The sequence below is a fragment of the Canis lupus genome, chromosome 3 (genome assembly GCF_003254725.2).
Source record: "Canis lupus dingo isolate Sandy chromosome 3, ASM325472v2, whole genome shotgun sequence".
NCBI classification, from domain to species: domain Eukaryota; kingdom Metazoa; phylum Chordata; class Mammalia; order Carnivora; family Canidae; genus Canis; species Canis lupus.
The window spans coordinates 116,346-139,611 of record NC_064245.1 but is presented as its reverse complement, the minus strand read 5'-3'; the positions used below and the strand labels follow the sequence as shown (position 1 = coordinate 139,611).

Genomic DNA, 23,266 nt, shown 5'->3' with positions numbered 1-23,266 from the left:
TTGGGAGAAGGAAAACTAAGATACTTAACTGCGAAAATATTGTTTTTCTTTTCTGGATTTTTTTTCTGTGGGTATCCACAATTACGTTATAACTTGTATTTTGTGATCTTAATAACTATTCTCAAAATAGTTAAAATAAATTAATACTACTTCTGAAAAATAGACTTTTTAAATTTTTATTTCAAATAATGAGCTTTGAAACTGTGTGCATGGTATTAAATGTGGAGGTACATTTTCTTGGACACCTCTTTAGGTTTTTGTTTCCTACCTAATCTACATGGTAAGCTTTCTCAACTAGGTTTGTGCCAGATGTCTTTGCTACATTTGTACACAAATAGGTGCTTTTAACCCTCACTCAATGACAACAGTTTAAATAGAAACTATAACAAAACAGCTTTATACCAAAGTATTTTTAGTCTTTTATATTTTCAACATTATTTTAAATTACTATTTGAGTTATGGCATAAACCTGCAAAGGATTTATTCTAACAGAGTTAAAGGCAAATAAATAGTAAACATTTTTCCAGAACCAAGAAAAACCCTTTATTCATATTTTCTTTTTCATGTTGGTAGTATTTATTCATCTACTCAGCAAATACTTGTTGATCTACTAAACTACTCACATTAGAGATATATTAGTGAGCCCTGCTTTTTTTAAGTATAACAAACATTGCTTATGAGAAAATAAAGCATTATGGTTTATGTCCATTCTATTTTTCAGTGCCAGCTCCTGTTGAACATCAGATCTGTCCTGCTGTGTGTGTTCTAATGAAACTTTCATTTGATGAAGAGCATAGACATGCAATGAATGAACTTGGTAAGACAAAAATGCTTCTTAATGCCATAGAAGAGTACTGAAGATTTTTCATCATTGTTGAACTGGATATGAGGCCACTAATTTCTATTTACCACCTGCTTCCTCCTTGCAGCAAATGATTATACTCTGGTTTCCAGAGGAGAAAAGGTTCTTAATGATAGAAACCGCTGCCCTGTATAAACTAACTTGGCTTTTCAAAACCTTAGCCAGCAATTAGAAAAACTACAAAATGGGCCGGTCCTTGCCCCTGTTGCCACAGTAGACCCTATGTGATAGTTGACGGGGAGGGTAATTTATATTTTGAAATACGGAGCTGGTGATTGTTCTTGAACTCAGCCACTTCTGATGGACACCAGGAGAAATTATAATAAAGATTCTCATTTACCTTCATGGTTATCAGTACTTTACTGTAGATTTTCGTGATAAACAGCATGATATCTTTGAAAGTGGTTAATGAAAAGCATTATGCCCTAATTTCAGTTAGAAAAATTCCACTGATTTTGGAAGGATTACTCTTTTATGTATGTGTTATCATACACTCTAAACCTTTTATAACCTGCATTTTTGTGCACCCCATTTGTCATGTAACGGTTTTTCTTTGATTTCTAGGTTCATTTTGCACATGTGGTATTTATAATTGCATCATGCTGAGCCATCTCATGTGAACTGGATCTCTCTAGTTGTGCCACAAGCAAGAACCGTACACTGAGTTCCCATCTTAGTGTAGCTGTGCCCTTGCTTTTTGTGCTGTTTATTTTACGTTACATCCCAGCCCCCACTTTTATTCCTACCACCCTCATCATTATCATTCATCATTTATCTTAAAAGTCACAAAGTCATGAGACTCTTAAATACAGAGAACCTGCAGGGCCAAAAATGAGTGTTGTCTCCTTCAGAGTCATCACTTTGGGGGCTACGTACTTTGTGATCTCAGGCCTGCCCTCCAGCCATGCTTTTCTTTCCACAGCCCCTTGTGGTTGGCCCATCTGATTCTCTTTCCTTCCCCCACCCCCAGACTCCTGAGTGTGATCTTATGAATTCTCACCTCCTCAATAACAGTTTCGGCGTTTGTGAAAATGTTATGGTTGAGTATTTTTTTTATGCTAGTTAATAATGGGAAAGGGATAAAAATCATGAATGAACAAGAAAAATAATCCAATTTTAAACTACTGCAATGGTTTTTCTGTAAATGTCCCTGTGTTCCAATGAACTGTAGACTAGGACTGACACATTAATCATCTGAATTTCAAAGTAAAACCTAGACTCAGTATTTGTTCCTCTTCCTTCTTCAGGTAGGAAGGCTACCCGGGGCATTTCATCACAGGAGCTAGGGCAGGGGCTTTCAGGTGAGGAGCAGGATGGGGCCTCTGGGGGTGTGACTGTTGGGGACAGAGCCACAGGGGATTACCTTCTTCTCATTCCTAGCCTCTGACTCTGCACAAAGCAAAAGAAAAATCAAGGTTTGTGGCTTGTAGGGAGATGGAGTAAGGAAGCACAAGGTATCTGACAGTAAGGGATAAGGAGGAATGAAGTCCCAAATAGATGAAAGGAAATTCCTAAGCCCAGTGAGCTGGGACTGTCATTTGTACACACAGGAAGATTCTACAACTCATCAAGGTCATTTAGGTTTGCACTATTAGTATGACAGGTTTTAGAGTATACTATCTTTGATGTGTACATTGGTGAAGTCCCAGCTCTGTCCAGAAACTGTGCTAGGCACTACGTGTGAAAATGGTGAAGATACGGTCCTGGCTTTCAAAGAGCTCATGATCTATTTGTAGTAGTATTTCCAAAACTAGATGATAATCACCAGAGACATGTGTCAAACTGCATGGGTTCTCTGGCCCTGTAGCAAGAAGGCTTGGGGCGATTCTCCTAGGAATCATTTAATTAGTGGCCCAGGTGATTCTTAGGATCAGGAAATTTCGTGAAACACCAGTATTTTATGTTGGGTCCCTAATGTTTATTTTAGAGTAAGGCATTTCATGCTAATGGTGACTGACTAACCCGAGGAAAAGTAAAACAATGTACTCTTTAAAACTAAATGTCATCTTTCTATTATCCTTTATATATATATAAATCTAAATTTAAGGGTTCTGTTGAATGGTTTCTGTTCAAACCATTGGTCCTCTACTAGCTCTGAGGTTATGAGATCACACATTGGGTAATATCTGGTCCATCTGGACCACTTTTTTTTTTAAACACACTGAGCAAACTGTGAAAGGCTATGCTTATCACCTCTGCATATTACCTTGAAACAGCCTTAGTTTTCTAAGGGCAACCTGTTTATTGTCAGTCATGAATTCACATCATATATTTGTGAATCCATTTATAGTTTTGACATGAATTGTATTGGTTGCCTTAAAATTTACAGAAATGTTTCTTTGTATTGGCCTGAAATCATAAAAAGCTCTCTCTTTTATCTGATATCCTAAATTTTATCAGATGTTCTTTTTTCTCCATGCTTTTGTTGATACCATATCCTTCCTTAATCTTTGTTTTCAGGTTCAAATCCTAAGTGTTTTAGTTTTTACATTAAAAAAAAAAAACTGTTCATTTAGTGCCTTCTTGAGACCTTCTTTATTATTAGATCATTTCACTTTCCTTAAGAAAGTATCACAGATATTGCCATACAAGGCAGGATTTTACATAGGCACAAAGCGCAGTATGTTTTGCTTTGGTATCAATAGCCTGCTTTATAGATATGCTCAACATCTAGGTGACCCTATCATTCATTATGTAGGGCCACGGTCTTTAGATCATCAGTCACTCTCAATTCAATTCCCTGAGTCAAAAGCCCTCAGTTCTTTCATTGGCTCCTTTTCTTTTACTCAAGTATTAAATGGTGGGAATTCCTCAAAGCTCCGTCCTAGGTTTTCTTCATCTCTCCCTAAACAATATCCTCCAATCTATGGCTTCAGTTACAGTGTTTTTCAGATTTACATTTTAATCCATGTTCCCTCTCCTGAGTTTGAGACACATCATCACATTCTTCGTCTGATATCTTCACTTTAGTGATTTTTCAGACATCTTTAAACTCAGCTGCCCCAACTGAATTTGTTATATCCTTCAGCCCCAAATCTCTGTCTCTTCCAGATTTCTTTTTCTCAGAAAATGGCATATGCCAGTCAGCCCAGTTCCTCAGGCCAGAATCTCAGAAGACATCCCATAACTCTATCCTCCTTATCCCCTGCACTGAGTACTTTAATTTTCCTTCTTAGATTTATCTCAAATCATTGCTCTCCTTTTCAGTCCCAGTTCAGGCCACTATTTTCTCCCCTACTCTGCACATCTTTGTCTTAACTTGGCTCGCACTTACAGGTATCCATTCTGCAACCACAGGAATCTGTTTAGGATGTATATTTAATCATTCCTTCCTCTGGCTGAAATCCTTTGGGTGACATATAAAGTCTTACATGATATGGCCTCTACCCATTTTGTAGCCTCACCGTGAGACCTTCTCATAGTATTTTAGGCTCACGGGCTCTTGCACATACTGTTTCATCTGCCTAAAATGTTTTTTTTTTTTTTAATTATTCCTGCCCCACTCATCTTAGATACTCATTCATCCCTTAAGTCTTTCTTAACTTAAACATTCTTTCCTCAGCCTTTTTCTAGGTACTCTCAATCTAGGTTCAGTCCACCTGATACCTTTCCCTGTGCTTCTACACAGTCCATTATATGTAAATTAGTTGTTCAAGAGTCTGCTTTTTTCTAATGTATAAGATCCATAAAAATAGTGACTGTATTGTGTTCACTGGATATGTATCTTTCCATCATCGTGGGTGGATGGAGGAAAATCTTCCTAAATACAGTTTGGGCTTTCCTTAACCAAATTATTTTTCACTTATCTACATTCAAACTTATCTGTCATTGCTGCTAGTCCTAAAGATTTACACCAATCTTCCTACAGTTAATTCTCCTGGCTTGGAATTCTTGACCCAAGTCAGAACTTTGTTTTGTGAACTTGCAGATTCCTCTTCTAGATAATTCATGAAAATACTAAATGTACAGGTCCTCTTCCAGATTAATAACCTGGCTGTTTAGACTTAGAATTTCCAAAAATCACCTGTTTATGTTCATCCTCCTTTTTTCTGTCTAAGCCACTTCTCTGTGACAAAAATATTTCCCCAGTCCCATGATGATTAGTAGTGATGATAAATATTATTTTGAATAGCTTCCATGTCCATTTTTATTTTATACATTTACTCACCATTTTGCTTTACCTTTGTTTTCTTGGTTCTGTTTTGTTACTACCCTTTCCTTTCTGTCTTTCCCTTTCCTTTTCCTTTTCCTCTTTGCCTTCCTAGTGTTGACCACTGTGGGAATTGTTGAGCATACCCAGTGGTGGGAATCCAGGGGAAAGAAAGTACTAAATTCTAGCGTAGTTGGTATTTGACACTTGTGAGTATCAAAGAAAAGTAAGAAATTTTTTAAAATACGTAAATAATAAGTGGTTTTATAGAACTTAGTAATATGTTGAACAGATAATTCTTCATAAAAAAAATAGGCTTGCTTCATGCACAGTTTTCATTTAGAAGTTTCAGGATTTCTAAGGTGTAACATTAGAGACTATCTGTAAAGTTGTAATAATAAAAATAAGTTACCTTTCTCTGCCTTGTGCAGGAAGACCTAGTGTTAGAACATAGCCTTCTTCATCAATGACAAGATACAGTATACATGTAGTAAATAAAGTATAATGCTCACATCACTCAGTAAGGCAAGGGTGTGGAGGGTGGAGAAGACTGGCAGAAAATATCAGTTGTATTTTATGAGTATTACACAGAAGTTCTTTGTAACATTTTTTGTAGCTTGTAATTCTAAAGATGTTTTTAAACCATATATCCTCATCCTTTGAGATTTTTTTCCTAATTTTTAAACTAGGTATCACTTGTTTTATTTTAGATTATTGTCTTTTTCCTCTTGCCCTTTTTAAATTAGGGGGACTACAGGCCATTGCAGAATTATTGCAAGTGGACTGTGAAATGTATGGGCTAACTAATGACCACTACAGTATTACATTAAGACGATATGCTGGAATGGCTCTGACAAACTTGACTTTTGGAGATGTAGCCAACAAGGTACGTTTTATAAGATCCATTTCTTATGGATCTCTGGTATGAGTTAGTTTTGTACAAACTGCTTTTCACTAATTTTCTTTTTCCACTCCTGATTAAACACTGATTTAAAAAACTGAACTTCAAACACCACTGCATATTTTTACTCATCTGATAGTTTTATGCCTAAACAAAGGCAAAATATGGAACACAGTAATGGATTGATATAATCGCTTTAAAATACTATTCCCAGGAATGAGAGCAAAAATCTAAAAATCCTATTGACAGATGTGTTATACATATATCCCTTCCATCCAAATAAGAGACTTGACCTTAAAACCCTTTGCCTATCATTTCTTTTCACTTACTCATTTTACTTTTCCAGTTTACTAAGAGAAGAACAGATCACAAAGGACTTCCTTTCTGTAATCTGGTTCTAGGTCTTTATTGGTAAAATATTAGGCTGATTAAAATGAGACCACTAAAACTGGGTTTGAAGTTTATTAGTCAAAAATAGAGCACAGCTTCAGGTTGCCTTGTTATTGACCCTCTGTTCTATTTCTCATTTTACAGGCTACACTCTGCTCTATGAAAGGCTGCATGAGAGCACTTGTGGCCCAACTAAAATCTGAAAGTGAGGACTTACAGCAGGTACCAGTTAGAATTTCAGATGTTTTTCCTGGATATTAGTGGATTAATACCTTGGCTTAGATTAATTCAAGCTGTGGCTGAGTATTCAGTATCTCGTGTTTCAATTATGGTTACTTTAACTCCAGAATAAAGGAAAACAATTACATTGTATGAATTCCTTTTGGCACTATATTAACATTTAGGAGGAATTTATTAGTAGACTTCTACTCTTACCACTAGCATTAAAAACAAAGCAACCGTATGTTATTTTATGTTCAAATTATTCTAGAATTAATTTCATTTTCAGGTTATTGCAAGTGTTTTGAGGAATTTGTCTTGGCGAGCAGATGTAAATAGTAAAAAGACATTGCGTGAAGTTGGAAGTGTGAAAGCATTGATGGAATGTGCTTTGGAAGTTAAAAAGGTACCTTTGAAAACATTTAACATTCTAATTTGGATTTCATTTTGGGTTACTTTTTTGCTACCCTTTCCCACCCTTTGAGATTCCCTAATTTCTGACCTGCTTATCTCACCAGTTCTTAGACTTAATCCAAACTCATAAAGTATTAAGATGGAAAAGATTGTACAAAGCGCCTAGGATAAGTCAGGGCTTTTCAGGTTTGACACTGTTTGTATCTTGGACCAGATAATTGCTTGTTTTAAAGGGACTGACCTGTGCCTTATAGGATGTTAAGCACATCTTTGACCTTTGCCCACTAGATACTAATACACTTCCTCTCAGTCATGACAATGAAAGATGTGTCCACATATTACCAAAGGTGCCCCGGAGGGGCAAAGGGGAAAAACCACCCCAAGTGGAGAATCATTGTGTATGTGGTATCATTGTTACCTCCATGCTCTCCAGAGTCCTCAGTTCTGATAGTCACCTTATCAAGAGGTAATCATACCCAGGGGTAAACAATTCTTCAAATAATAATTTGTTGACAAAAGGAAATATCATCAGGTGGCATATCTACTTCAGAAACTAAGGTAACTTAAAAAGAAATAATTAAACTTGGAATTTGGGAGGGACTAAGCAGATCTTCTTAGCTAATTTGGGCTTCCTTTCACCCAACCAATCCTGCTAGACCCTGCATTTTTTTGTTCAAAATTTCCTTTTTAGAGAAGGCAAAGAATTTTTTGTTTTCATTTGTTTATGTATTTTTGTGAAAGTATTTTATACAAGGAAAACCCAAGAAAATCAACTGAAAAATCATTAGAAAAAAGTATTCAACCTAAAAACTGGTTGTAGTAATAATATTCAAATATACTTAGGGTCTACATAAAAATACCTTTAAAACACTCTTGAATCAGCAGAATACTTGTATTTCTTTCTTTTTTGTTGTTGTTGTTTTTAAGATCTTATTTAGGAGCCAGTGCGCAAGCAAGAGAGCACAAGTGGGGGGAACAGCAGAGGGAGAGGGTGAAGCAGCCTCCCGATGTGGGGCTCCATCTCAGGATTCCAAGATCATGGCCTGAGCTGAAGGCAGATGTTTAACCGACTGAGCCACTCAGCCACCCCAGAACACTTGTATTTCTTGCAGGAAAGAAGATAGATGAATGGCCCAAGATACTTGAAAAGATACTCAACACCATTAGCCATGAGGGAAATACAAGTTAAAACTACAGTGAGATACCATTATACAAATTATATTGGTTAAAATGTAAAAGATTACCCAAGTGTTGTCAAGGACATTAAACAGCTGGAATTCTCATGCACTGCTGGTGGGAATGTAAGATGGTATGCCACTTTGAAGAACATTTGGCAGTGTTTTAAAGTTCAGCATATACTAAGCACACAACCCAGCCATTCCAATCCTAAGTATTTAACTAAGAGAAACAGAAACTTGTATCCACACAGTCTTAAGCACAGATGTTTGCAACAGTACTGTTTGATAGCCAAAAACTAGAAGTAATTCCAGTGCCCATCAACAGGTAAATGGATAAACAAATTAGGGGAGGTCCACAATGGCATACCATTTGGCTATTTTAAAATTGGACTATCCAGACGCCAGGGTGGCTCAGTGGTTGAGCATCTGCCTTCGGCTCAGGTCATGACCCCGGGGCCCCAGGATCGAGTCCCGCATCAGGCTCCCCTGCATGGAGCCTGCTTCTCCCTCTGCCTGTGTCTCTGCCTCTCTCTCTGTCTCTCATGAATAAATAAATAAAATCTTTAAAAAAATAAAAACTTTTAAAAAAATGAACTGCTGATACATGCAATAATCTATAATGACAGAAAACAGATCTACAGTTGCCTGGAGCTGGGAGTGGATTACAAGAGGGTACTAGGAAATTTGGGGGTAATAAATGTTATCTTGATTGTAGCAGTGGTTTCCAGGTATACTCCTACATCAAAAGTGATCGTACTGCACATTTGAAAAATGTGGTTTATTGTTCTCCAATTATACCTCACTAAAATTATGCCAAAAAACTAGAGTCCACACTTTACGACTCCCTAATCTAATCAAGTGTGTGTGTATTTTCAGAAAGATTTAATGTGTCTGTATGAAAACAGACATGAGAACTTGTACTCTTGCTAAGAGCTCATGACTTTGTTTCAAGGACCTCAAAGGTCTTTATACAAACTTGTTGCTACAAATTGAGAAATCTAGATTAAAAGGCTTATTACCCTACTGAGAAATGCAAAAGAAGACCATAATGAATGGAAAGATATACCCTGCTCCTTTAAAAGGAAGAGTAGTATTTTAAAAGATCATCATCTATAAATTTTTTTTTCATCTGTAAATGGAAAGCCCAGTCTTGGAAAAACTGGCTCAGCAGAAATTTAAATATCCGGTTCTGGTTTGGGCCTGCTTCTGGTTAACAGTATTAGAATTTACCTTTGACTTCTTTTTCTACATTCAATGCAATAGTCATTCAGAACATTCTCTTTTTAACTCATCATCTCTTCCTTTTAAGCTTCACTACTAATGAGCAGGAGAGTCAGAATTACCTTTCCACTCCTGATTAAACACAGTTTAATCCCCAATGCACTGCTCATTTTAAGCTCACTGGGCTCGCCCCTACTCTCCTCCACAGAACCTTTCCTTCCGTGCACTCTGTGCCCCAAGCATTGCTGTTTACTCAAAGCTGTGAGTCCCTCACTCCTGTCTTCTGTATCTTCTCTACTGGGTATAGAGATGGCTCTTTTGTTTCAACCCTGTCTTTAAGAAGCCCAATATTTTGGAAACAAACAAACAACCCTTATCTGTTGCTTCTTGTAACTCCTGCAATGTTTCTCCCATTTCCGTAGCAACCAAAACAATGAACAAGTCACCAGCCCCATTTCTTCACTGGCCATACCTTCAGGTCCTTCTAATTTTGTTTCTAACCAAATCTAGGTTTATAGATTAATTTGGGATTTCTTTTCTACCTACACCTATATTTGATACTTTTGGATCACACACCTTATTGAAACTCCTTCCTTTGTTTTTACCACCTATACTTAGCAACTTCTAATCATTTCTCATCTCCTCTAACTATAAAGCTTTGAAACAAAACCTTCACCTCTGATCTCTGGGCCATTTGTAGTTGAGCTCACTTCACACCGCTAAACTGTTGCTATTTTCTCTGTTCTCAGGATACTCTGAATGTCCCATCTCTACCTCAACCACAGTGTAACTAAAATTGAGCTCCTAACCTTCTCATTTCTCCATCGGTGAAAGCACTTCTGCCCTGCCTCCTGATAAATAGTACTTGCTCTCCTAAATTCTCTTAATTTTTTGATGAAGAGGACCCAGCAGCTGTTTATTGGGTTGAGCCCAAAGTGTTTGCCCTGACATTCAAGGCCTTCTTTTACTGTCTCCCCTCACCTGGACTTGGATCTCCTCTGTGTCGTCTTTATATTCTTCAGTCCTCCCTTGCTGATTCCCACTTCCATGCCGGGAGCAACAATAGGTCTTATCTTCCACAGAGCTGCTTTCCTCCATGAACTATTTTATTTGTTTGATTAAATTCAAATAGCAAAAAAATAAAATAAATAAATAAATTCAAATAGCAGTAATCTTCCCTTTGTATATGTATGGTTTTGCCTTTTTTTCCCCCTAAGTAAATTATTAGCAGGTGTCAGTTTGCCACATTGGTATCCTCTGGAGTGCCTCTAGTCACAGAGTAGATTTTTAATGAGTGTTTGTTCCTTGGTTGATTTATAGTAAGAAAAACTGACATCAGGATCTTGGCGAGTTTTAACCAGATATCCTTAATTATATACTCAGTGTTTGGTTTTTGTAGCAATTACAAGTTGACGGTTTACTGGTTTATTACTGGTTTACTACCTATGATGTTTTATGCCAAGGAAGTTCTGGTTTCTGGAATTACTTTGTTTCTGTGGGAGTTAAGGACTTGGGAGTTTTTCGAATATGCTTACTTTGTAATAAGTTATATTGTTACTTTTGAATCAGCCACAAAGAAGCATATATGTCTGCTTTGTATACAAACAGAATATTGTACATATGCTCTGCAACTTGCTCTTTTTATTTAATAATATGTCTTAGACATTTTTCCATATCAGCATGTAGGGGTGGGTTTTTTTTTTTCTGGTTTCTATTATCATGCAAATGTTATCTTTTCAGAATGCACATCAGTTATGTTTCATATTCTAATATGAGCTTTTTTAAGATACGTGTGTACATCTAAACACTTAGAATAAAGTTCAAAACAGTCATTAATTGAGTATCCTGCTTGTTCTGTGGGGAATCTCACTAACTTAAGTTCTGTTGGGTGTTTTTTCAGTTTTTCTAAATGTGGAGCACCTGATACGTTGCCTGTGAGCGGCAGGGGAGATACTAACAGTAACAACTTACTCAATAGAAGTAGGCATAGAAATTGTAAGAGGCATATTCCAACTCTAATTAGATGACACATGTTGTTTCTTAACAGGAATCAACCCTCAAAAGTGTATTGAGTGCCTTATGGAATTTGTCAGCACACTGCACTGAGAATAAAGCTGATATATGTGCTGTGGATGGTGCACTTGCGTTCCTGGTTGGCACTCTCACTTACCGAAGCCAGACAAATACTTTAGCCATTATCGAAAGTGGAGGTGGGATATTACGGAATGTGTCCAGCTTGATAGCTACAAACGAGGACCACAGGTAAATACAGAGTTTTTTTTTTTTTTTTTTTTTTTTTAAAGATTTTATTTATTTATTCATGATAGTCACAGAGAGAGAGAGAGAGAGAGAGAGGCAGAGGGAGAAGCAGGCTCCATGCACCGGGAGCCCGACGTGGGATCCGATCCCGGGTCTCCAGGATCGCGCCCTGGGCCAAAGGCAGGCACCAAACCGCTGCGCCACCCAGGGATCCCTAAATACAGAGTTTTATATTACTTTTAAATGAATTAGTGTAGAATTCATACCCTCAGGAAGACCTAGTTGTAAGCACTATTTTGTGTAATTGTGCAAGTGCTAAACCAAATTTATTACAGTGAAAAGATAGCTATTAATCCCTAACTTACTTGTTAGTATACTTATTCTAATAAAAGTTTATAGTATAAAGATGTATAGAAATAAACAAATGATAGTTGGTAGGTATAATCCATATAATGGGGGAAAAAGTCACGAATGCTACAGAGAATGAAATCCCATTGTTTATGTTAGTATGGCTTAAAGGAATATAAGGATTATAAAAAAACAATCTATGGATATGATCCAGAGGATCCGGTAGTTTAATATTTTTTTAAGATTTATTTATTTTTTTGAGAGAGAGCTAGGGGAGGGGTAGAGGGAGAGAAGCAGATTCCCAACCAAGTGTGGAGCCTGACACAGGGCTTGATCCCAGCACCCTGAGATCATGACCTGAGACAAAATCAAGAGTGAGACATCTAGCCAACTGAGTCACCCAGACACCCCCAATAGTTGACATTTTTCTTAATAGTGTCTTAATATCATTATTATATTATGGAGATTATATTAAGTAATCTTAATATTATTTAGCCAACAGCCATTCATCTAGGGCTGTGAAACCTAAGAAAGCATCTCAGATACGCGGCACACGTTTTCAGAACTTGGGTTCTGTGTTTTTTCAACTCAGGTCATGACCTCAGGCTCATGAGGTATTGCCCCGCATTGGGCTCTGATGGGTGTGGAGTCTGCTTGAGACTGTCTCTCTCCTCCTTCCTCTGTCCCTCCTCCCCCTCAAAAAAGTATACGTTTGGGTATTTTCACAGCATATTTATTTATTATCCAATAGTGCTTGTCATTTTCAGAAAGACCATGAGTTACTGTTAGTAACAAAACTTGTAAAGAATGTGAACATCTTCTCTTGAGGTTTTTGATGCACAAACAAGCCTTATAGCCCCCTCTGCCATACAAAGACCACTTAAGCTCAGTAAGCATTCAGGTGTCTGTTGGGCTGCTGAGAGAAGATTGTCATGTTAAAGCTCATTGTCCACCGTTGCCCATCCGTTTTAAAGCCCTCTAAAGTTCTATCATTAGTCTTAAGTTGACCATGCATTAAACAAGCTACAGCTCTTCCAAGTCCCAAATTGCTAACTCTCAACCTTTATTTTTATAATTATCTTTAAATTTTCAAAACCTTTCTTTGGAAGTAACAACTACACAGTTTGGCAGAGCACACTTCTAAGGAGGAGGGCATTGTCACAAAATCCATCCAGGAGCATAGAGGTTATTCTGAAAAGTCAGTTTGCCAGTGTCGGAGCCTACAGTGTGCTCCCTGGCTACGTGAATATCAAGCGATCCATTCCGCCATCCCTTCCAGGATGTCTTTGTAGTCAGCCCTGTGGCACCCGTCCATAGACGGAGTAACCACAGTGACCTGCCCAGCATAAGAGTTCATGACACATTCATCGAGGAACTCTCACTATGTCAATAGAGCAAATGTATCTGCTCAGGAAAAAATTTTTTAAATTTTATTTTAAAGTTTAATTATTTTAGAGAGAGTGCGTGTGCACATTGCTGAGTGGGGGGGAGCAGTAGAGGGAGGGGGAGAGAGAGAGAGAGAGAATCCCCTAGCCGACTGCTCATTGACTGGGGAATCTGACGCAAGGCTCCATCTCAAAACCCTGAGATCATGACCTGAGCCAAAATCAAGAGTTGATACTCAACTGACTGAGCCACCCAAGTGCCCCAGGAAAAAAAATTGAAAAGCTATTGGGTTGGAATAGGAAATGCAGAATAGATTACACTTTTACTTCTTTCAGCCTGACATATGAGTACTTTTAAAAAATTAACATTAAATGAACTAGGAACAAAGGGAGATGTGAAGTGCTTGAAATTTGTAGTATAATTTGGTGCAGTTTTATTATGCCTATTAATAATCTCTTTAGATTTAAATTTGTTCTCTCATCTTTTATTTGTTATAATAAGCAGATTTTTACCTTAATTTTGGATCTCTTATTTTTATTTCAGGCAAATCCTAAGAGAGAACAACTGCCTGCAAACCTTATTACAACACTTGAAATCTCACAGTTTGACAATAGTTAGTAATGCCTGTGGAACCTTGTGGAATCTCTCAGCAAGAAATCCAAAAGACCAAGAAGCATTATGGGACATGGGGGCAGTCAGCATGCTCAAGAACCTCATTCATTCAAAGCACAAAATGATTGCTATGGGAAGTGCCGCAGCTTTAAGGAATCTCATGGCTAATAGACCTGCAAAGTATAAGGATGCCAATATTATGTCTCCCGGTTCAAGCTTGCCATCTCTTCATGTCAGGAAACAAAAAGCCCTAGAAGCAGAATTAGATGCTCAGCATTTATCAGAAACTTTTGACAATATTGACAATTTAAGTCCCAAGGCATCTCATCGTAACAAGCAACGACACAAGCCAAATTTGTATGGTGACTATGTTTTTGACACCAATCGACATGATGATAATAGGTCAGACAATTTTAATACTGGAAATATGACTGTCCTTTCACCATATTTAAATACTACAGTGTTGCCCAGCTCTTCTTCATCAAGAGGAAGTTTAGACAGTTCTCGTTCTGAAAAAGATAGAAGTTTGGAGAGAGAACGAGGAATTAGCCTAGGCAACTACCACCCAGCAACGGAAAATCCAGGCACGTCTTCAAAGCGAGGTTTGCAGATTTCCACCACTGCAGCCCAGATTGCCAAAGTCATGGAAGAAGTATCAGCCATTCACACCTCCCAGGAAGACAGAAGTTCTGGGTCTACCACTGAGTTACACTGTGGGACAGATGAGAGGAACACACTAAGAAGAAGCTCGACTGCCCACACACATGCAAACACATACAGCTTCACGAAGTCAGAAAATTCAAACAGGACGTGTCCTGTGCCTTATGCTAAATTGGAATACAAGAGATCTTCAAATGATAGTTTAAACAGTGTCAGTAGTAGTGATGGTTATGGCAAAAGAGGTCAGATGAAGCCTTCCATTGAATCCTATTCTGAAGATGACGAAAGTAAATTTTGCAGCTATGGTCAATATCCAGCTGACCTAGCCCATAAAATACATAGTGCAAATCATATGGATGACAACGATGGAGAGCTAGATACACCCATAAATTATAGTCTTAAGTATTCAGACGAGCAGTTGAACTCTGGAAGGCAAAGCCCCTCACAGAATGAAAGATGGGCAAGACCCAAACATATAATAGAAGACGAAATAAAACAAAGTGAGCAAAGACAATCAAGAAGTCAAAGCACAACTTACCCCGTATATACTGAGAGCACTGATGATAAACACCTCAAGTTCCAGCCACATTTTGGACAGCAGGAATGTGTTTCCCCATATAGGTCAAGAGGAGCCAGTGGTTCAGAAACGAATCGAGTAGGTTCTAATCATGGAATTAATCAAAACGTAAACCAGTCTTTGTGTCAGGAAGATGACTATGAAGACGATAAGCCAACCAACTATAGTGAACGTTACTCTGAGGAAGAGCAACACGAGGAAGAAGAAAGACCAACAAATTATAGCATAAAGTACAATGAAGAAAAACATCACGTGGATCAGCCCATTGATTATAGTTTAAAATATGCCACAGACATTCCTTCCTCACAGAAACCACCATTTTCATTCTCAAAGAATTCCTCTGGGCAAAGCACTAAAACTGAACACCTCTCTGCAAGCAGTGAGAATACATCCACGCCTTCATCCAGCGCCAAGAGGCAGACTCAGCACCATCCCAGCTCAGCACAAAGTAGAAATGGCCAGACCCCAAAAGCCAACTCCTGCAAAGTTCCTTCTATCAACCAGGAAACGATACAGACGTACTGTGTAGAGGACACCCCAATTTGTTTCTCGCGTTGCAGTTCACTATCCTCTCTGTCCTCAGCTGAAGATGAGATCGGATGTGACCCGGCACCGCAGGAGGCAGAGTCTGCTAATACCCTACAAAGAGCAGAAATCAAAGAAAACAGTGGGACAAGGACAACAGAAGATGCTGTGAGTGAGGTTCCAGCAGCGTCACCGCACATCAGAACCAAATCCAGCAGACTTCAGGCTTCTGGTTTATCTACAGAGTCAACCAGGCACAAAGCTGTTGAATTTTCTTCAGGGGCCAAATCTCCATCAAAAAGTGGTGCTCAGACCCCTAAAAGTCCACCAGAGCACTATGTTCAGGAGACTCCGCTCATGTTTAGCAGGTGTACGTCAGTCAGTTCGCTCGACAGTTTTGAGAGTCGTTCGATTGCCAGCTCTGTTCAGAGCGAACCCTGCAGTGGCATGGTGAGTGGCATTATAAGCCCCAGTGACCTTCCAGATAGCCCAGGACAAACCATGCCACCAAGCAGGAGTAAAACCCCTCCCCCTCCCCCTCAGACAGTTCAGACTAAGCGAGAGGTCCCTAAAAACAAAGCCTCTGCTGCCGAGAAGAGAGAGAGCGGCCCTAAGCAAGCTGCTGTGAATGCTGCAGTTCAGAGAGTCCAGGTTCTTCCAGACGCTGACACCCTATTGCATTTTGCCACAGAAAGTACTCCGGATGGATTTTCTTGTTCCTCCAGCCTGAGTGCTCTGAGCCTTGATGAGCCATTTATACAGAAAGACGTGGAATTAAGAATAATGCCTCCAGTTCAGGAAAACGACAATGGGAACGAAACTGAGTCTGAGCAGCCTGAAGAAGCAAATGAAAACCAGGAAAAAGAGCCCGAAAAGCCTACTGATTCTGAAAAAGACCTGTTAGACGACTCAGATGATGATGATATTGAAATACTTGAAGAGTGTATTATTTCTGCCATGCCAACAAAATCTTCACGCAAAGCCAAAAAACCAGCCCAGACTGCTCCAAAATTACCTCCCCCTGTGGCAAGGAAGCCAAGTCAACTCCCCGTCTACAAACTCCTTCCCTCGCAAAACAGGTTACAGGCACAAAAGCATGTTAGCTTCACCCCAGGAGAGGATATGCCGCGGGTGTACTGTGTCGAAGGGACGCCTATCAACTTCTCCACAGCTACGTCTCTAAGCGATCTGACAATAGAATCTCCTCCAAATGAGTTAGCTGCTGGAGAAGGGGTTAGAGCCGGGGCGCAGCCAAGTGAATTCGAGAAACGAGATACCATTCCTACAGAAGGCAGAAGTACAGACGAGGCTCAAAGAGGAAAAGCCCCGGCGGTGACTATACCTGAGCTGGATGACAGTAAAACAGAAGAGGGGGATATTCTCGCAGAGTGCATTAATTCTGCTATGCCCAAAGGAAAAAGTCACAAGCCTTTCCGTGTGAAGAAGATAATGGACCAGGTCCAGCAGGCGTCTGTGTCTTCATCTGGAACTAACAAAACTCAGTTAGATGGCAAGAAAAAGAAACCTACTTCACCAGTAAAACCTATACCACAGAGCGCCGAATACAGGACACGTGTAAGAAAACACACAGACTCGAAAAATAATGTAAATGCTGAAAGAACTTTCTCAGACAACAAAGATTCAAAGAAACAGAACTTGAAAAATAATTCCAAGGACTTCAATGATAAGCTACCAAGTAACGAAGATCGAGTCAGAGGAAGTTTTACTTTCGATTCACCTCATCACTACACGCCCATTGAAGGAACTCCGTACTGTTTTTCACGAAATGATTCTTTGAGTTCTCTAGATTTTGAGGATGATGATGTTGACCTTTCCAGGGAAAAGGCTGAATTAAGAAAAGGGAAAGAAAATAAAGACTCAGAAGCTAAAGTCCCCAGCCACACAGAACCAATCTCTAATCAACAATCCGCTAATAAAACCCAGGCTGTTACAAAACACCCCGTAAATCGAGGTCAGTCTAAACCCGTGCTGCAGAAGCAGCCCACGTTTCCACAGTCCTCCAAAGACCTACCAGACAGAGGGGCAGCAACTGATGAGAAATTGCAGAATTTTGCTATCGAAAATACTCCAGTGTGCTTTTCTCGGAACTCCTCTCTAAGCTCTCTTAGTGACATTGACCAAGAAAACAACAATAACAAAGAAAATGAACCTCTCAAAGAGGCCGAGCCCCCTGACTCCCAGGGAGAACCCAGTAAACCTCAGGCATCGGGTTACGCACCTAAATCCTTTCACGTTGAAGACACCCCCGTTTGTTTCTCGAGAAACAGTTCTCTCAGTTCTCTAAGCATTGATTCTGAAGACGACCTGTTGCAGGAGTGTATAAGTTCTGCAATGCCAAAAAAGAAAAAGCCTTCAAGACTCAAGGGTGATACTGAAAAGCATAGTCCCAGAAACATGAGCGGCATATTAGCAGAAGACTTGACACTTGATTTGAAAGATATACAGAGACCAGATTCAGAACATGGTTTATCCCCAGATTCAGAAAATTTTGATTGGAAAGCTATTCAGGAAGGTGCAAATTCCATAGTAAGTAGTTTACATCAAGCCGCCGCTGCTGCCTGTTTGTCTAGACAAGCTTCATCCGACTCAGATTCCATCCTTTCACTGAAATCGGGAATCAGTCTGGGGTCACCATTTCATCTTACACCCGACCAAGAGGAAAAACCCTTTACAAGTAATAAGGGCCCACGAATTCTAAAACCCGGGGAGAAGAGTACATTGGAAACTAAAAAGATAGAATCTGAAAATAAAGGAATCAAAGGAGGCAAAAAAGTTTATAAAAGTTTAATTACTGGAAAAATTCGATCTAATTCGGAGGTTTTAAGCCAAATGAAACAGCCCCTTCAAGCAAACATGCCTTCGATCTCTCGAGGCAGGACAATGATTCATATTCCAGGAGTTCGAAACAGCTCTTCAAGTACAAGTCCGGTTTCTAAAAAAGGCCCACCCCTTAAAACTCCAGCCTCCAAAAGTCCCAGTGAGGGTCAGACAGCCACCACTTCTCCTAGAGGAACCAAGCCATCCGTGAAGTCAGAATTAAGCCCTGTGACCAGGCCGGCCCCCCAGCCAGCTGGGGCAAATAAAGGGCCATCTAGATCAGGATCGAGAGATTCCACTCCTTCGAGACCTGCCCAACAGCCATTAAGTAGACCCATGCAGTCTCCAGGGCGGAACTCCATTTCTCCTGGTAGGAATGGAATAAGTCCTCCTAACAAATTATCTCAGTTGCCAAGGACTTCATCCCCTAGTACTGCGTCGACCAAGTCCTCGGGGTCTGGGAAGATGTCCTATACGTCTCCAGGCAGACAGATGAGTCAGCAGAACCTTAGCAAACAAACGGGTTTATCCAAGAATGGCAGTAGTATCCCAAGAAGTGAGTCTGCCTCCAAAGGACTGAATCAGATGAGTAATAGCAATGGATCCAACAAAAAGGTGGAACTTTCTAGAATGTCTTCAACTAAATCGAGTGGAAGTGAATCTGATAGGTCAGAGAGACCTGTATTAGTACGCCAGTCAACTTTCATCAAAGAAGCTCCAAGCCCAACTCTAAGGAGAAAATTGGAGGAATCTGCTTCATTTGAATCTCTCTCTCCATCTTCTAGACCAGATTCTCCCACTAGGTCCCAGGCACAGACTCCAGTTTTAAGCCCTTCCCTTCCTGATATGTCTCTGTCCGCACATCCGTCCATTCAGTCTGGTGGGTGGCGCAAACTCCCACCTAATCTCAGTCCCACCATAGAGTACAATGACGGAAGACCAGCAAAGCGCCATGATATTGCACGCTCCCATTCTGAAAGTCCTTCGAGACTTCCAATTAATAGGTCAGGAACCTGGAAACGGGAGCACAGCAAGCACTCGTCATCCCTTCCTCGAGTAAGCACTTGGAGAAGAACTGGAAGTTCATCCTCCATTCTTTCTGCTTCATCGGAATCCAGTGAAAAAGCAAAAAGTGAGGATGAAAAACACGTGAACTCGATTTCAGGAACCAAACAAACTAAGGAAAACCAAGTATCCACAAAAGGAACATGGAGAAAAATAAAAGAAAATGAGATTTCTCCCACAAATAGTACCTCTCAGACCACTTCCTCAGGTGCTGCAAATGGTGCTGAATCAAAGACTCTAATTTATCAAATGGCACCTGCTGTTTCTAAAACAGAGGATGTTTGGGTGAGAATTGAGGACTGTCCCATTAACAACCCTCGATCCGGGAGATCCCCAACAGGAAACACGCCCCCCGTGATTGACACTGTTTTGGAAAAGGGAAACCCAAACGCTAAAGATGCAAAAGATAATCAGGGAAAACCAAGTGTGGGTAACGGCAGTGCCCCCGTACGCGCTGTGGGTTTGGAAAACCGCCTGAACTCCTTTATCCAGGTAGAGGCCCCCGACCAGAAGGGAACGGAGGCAAAGCCGGGACCGAGTAACCCTGTCCCTGCACCAGAGGCGAACGAGAGTTGTGCAGCCGAGCGCACCCCGTTCAGCTCCAGCAGCTCAAGCAAGCACAGTTCCCCCAGCGGGACCGTCGCTGCCAGAGTGACCCCCTTTAATTACAACCCGAGCCCCCGGAAGAGCAGCGCGGACGGCACGTCAGCCCGGCCGTCCCAGATCCCCACGCCGGTGGCCACCGCCACAAAGAAGCGGGATTCCAAGACTGAGGGCGCCGAGTCCGGCGGAACCCAGAGCCCTAAGCGCCATTCCGGGTCTTACCTCGTGACATCCGTGTGACAGCCGGGATGGTGGCACTCGGGAAGCTGTCCGTCACAGCCGCTGTGTAGAAATCCTGTTTCAGATGAAACTTCAAAAAGACTGAAAAATTGTGTAAATAGGTTTGATTGTTAGAGGTTTTGTTCTGGAAGCCATATTTGATAGTATCCTTTGTCTTCACTGGTCATATTTTGGGAAGCGCCCTTGGTAGTTAGGAAGAAGGTGGTAAAGCCAAGTATATTTGTACAGTCTGTTTGCCACGTATTTAAGTAGCATCCCTTCCCTCGCCCTTTAATTATTGCTTGTCCTAAAATAATGAACACTACAGATAGAGGGTATGAGATATTGCTGTCCTCAATCATTTCTAGATTATAAACTGACTAAACTGACATCAGGGAGAAATCGGTGTTTATGCAAAAAAACATTCTGTTTTAGTCCTCGTGAGTCCCTCTAACATCACAATTAATCATGTGGCTGTGAAATTCACAGTAATATGGTTCCTGACGAACAAGCTTACCCAGCCTGCTTTGCTTTGCTGCATGAATGAGACTGATGGTTCACCTTCCGAAGTAACGATTAACGGTTCTGTGGTCACATGTGCATAGAGATAGCTGCGGTGTAACACGCTACACTATTTTGTGCTCAAAACAAAAAAACAAAACAAAACAAAAAATCTGTGTCACTGTAAAGCATTGAATGAAACTATTTTACCTGAACTAGATTTTATCTGAAAGTAGGTAGGATTTTGCTATGCTGTAACTTGTTGTATATTCTGGTATTTGAGGTGAGATGGCTGCTCTTTTATTAACGAGACACGAATCGTGTCTCAACAGAAACTAAATGAACATTTCAGAATAAATTATTGCTGTATGTAAACTATTACTGAAATTGGTATTTGTTTGAAGGGTCTTATTTCACGTTTGTATTAATAATTGTCAAAAAGGCCTCTTTTAATAGCTTATATAAATTTTTTTCTTCAAATTCTATGCATTAAGAGTAAAATTCCTCTTACTGTAATAAAAACAATTGAAGCTAACTGCTGGCACTTAACCGTTCCTGAAACTTACTTTTCATATATGGGATTAGTTTAGCACTCCCAATAGTTAGTATTTTTTCTTAGTCCACTGGAGTGGATTTAAGACAGATTCGTATACTAGCAGCGTGAGCTACCCAGCGCAGGACCGGACACTGAGCATCATAGATCCACATAGAATGTCTCTTTTTTTCTTAATAGAAAGAATTCTATACTTGAAAAGTTGATTATTCTTCGGTATACATACTGTCTTCCGAGGCCGCCCTGGAGTGTAACGTCTTGTCTCTTCGCTTCCCTGTCGCCCCTCCCCTGGAAGGAGCCCCTTTTCTCACCCTGTACCTTAGGGCAAATTCCAGCAGCCAGAGGCCTCCTTTTGCCCGGCTCAGAAAATACAAATCATGTGGAACCTCGGAGGTAGATTTAATACTGTTAAGGTACTCAGAAGAGCATCTAAAGTCCCCTGGGAGTTGAGGAAGGCTTGGCTGTGGTGGGCAGAGCTGCGGGCCGTGTTCAGGTGCCCCCCAACCCCCCGCCCCCCAGCGGGAAGGCGCAAACGGCTACAGGCCGTCAGCAGGTAATTTATCTTCCCAGAATTCGTCCCGGGTGGCCAGAGGGTAAAGAAGGGTAGATGCTCAGGTACTTTTTGGGTACGTGATTACATTCCTGCGCTCTGCATTTGGTGAAGGGAAGAGAGAGTGGGTGCAGTGGCCACGGGGAAGGGCTGGAGGAGTAAGCGCGTCCCTGCGACGCCCGTGAAGTCCCGGGAGCCTCCCTGTCCCTCCCCTGTCCTTACCGGTGCCCGGAAATACCTCAGGGCCCAGGCCCCGCGTTGTACCACTCTGCAAACACCTCGATTCACGGATCTGTCAACATTTAAATTTTTGCCGTTTTATCTGAATGAGATCATCCGTGAATAATAATAATTTATGTTTCTCTCAAAGGCTGCTTTCTCTAACAGGGATAGGTGCATAAAGGTCATATTTATTTTCTCTATTTTTCGGAATTAACTGCATGCCACTTTTTAGGAGCCCTTCAAATACTTTAATGGAAAGAGATGGGATGTAAGTCAGAATAAAATTGCCTTTTCAAGTAAGAAAAACACCATTATCAATGCTGGAAATGAAAAAAAGATGCCTTCCACACACCAGAAAACTCAGGAATTTCTGTGAGCAACCCTCCCTGGCGGGGGGCAGGCCCCACTGCCCACTGGGAAAGTTGTTGGGGACTCCAGGTAGCGTAGCTCTGAATCGGCCAAGGGGCGAATCGCAGCTGTACTTCCAGGTCACCGGGTGCTGCGGAGAGGGACACGCGCGGGCCCAGTGTCGCCCAGCGTCGCCCAGCAGCCCCACGGCCTCCCCTTGGCAGCAGGGCCTGAGCGCTGGCCCCTTCCGGCACTGCTGCCTCCCCCGCCGCGGACCTCAAGCTGGTGAGGTGTCCCTGCAGGCCCGTGCCCCGTGTGGACGAGCCTACCCGACGGGGGTCGATTGCAAAGACGGACTTTTTGAGACATTGGTTGATGTTCAGACTCGGGACAGTTACTCCAAAGGCAAATTTCAGCAAACGCCTAATTTGGATTTGCAGTCAGGTCAGAAGAGACCAGTAATTCTGTCCTCAGAATCATTTCAGATGAAAATGCGCCTGATTTGCTGATACGCAGTGGGACTAAGAACCAATTAACTGTGGCATAAACTTTCCAAATTACCTGAGTACTAAAGGGAAAGTCAATGACAGGGAAGTAAAGATAAGCCCAAATGGAACAGAAGGTACTGTACGTTAAAATATTTTTTCCATAAAATATAGAGCATG

General features: G+C 40.7%; 1 protein-coding gene across 10 annotated transcripts in view; it reads left to right on the top strand.

Annotated features, from left to right (window-relative positions):
• APC (APC regulator of WNT signaling pathway) overlaps positions 1–21,306 on the top strand; it is a 128,220-nt gene extending 106,914 nt beyond the window's left edge. For 8 of the 10 annotated variants that reach the window (XM_049107822.1, XM_049107820.1, XM_049107816.1 and 5 more), the window contains 7 exons: positions 722–817; positions 2,110–2,163; positions 5,759–5,898; positions 6,448–6,525; positions 6,812–6,928; positions 11,383–11,597; positions 13,872–21,306. In XM_049107822.1, coding sequence (XP_048963779.1) covers positions 722–817; positions 2,110–2,163; positions 5,759–5,898; positions 6,448–6,525; positions 6,812–6,928; positions 11,383–11,597; positions 13,872–20,448 — 7,277 coding nt within the window. In that variant the 3' untranslated portion in view covers positions 20,449–21,306. The remainder of the gene's footprint in view (positions 1–721; positions 818–2,109; positions 2,164–5,758; positions 5,899–6,447; positions 6,526–6,811; positions 6,929–11,382; positions 11,598–13,871) is intronic. The other 2 variants (XM_035714400.2, XM_049107814.1) reach the window with 1 other exon arrangement.
• The last annotated feature ends 1,960 nt before the right edge of the window (positions 21,307–23,266 follow it).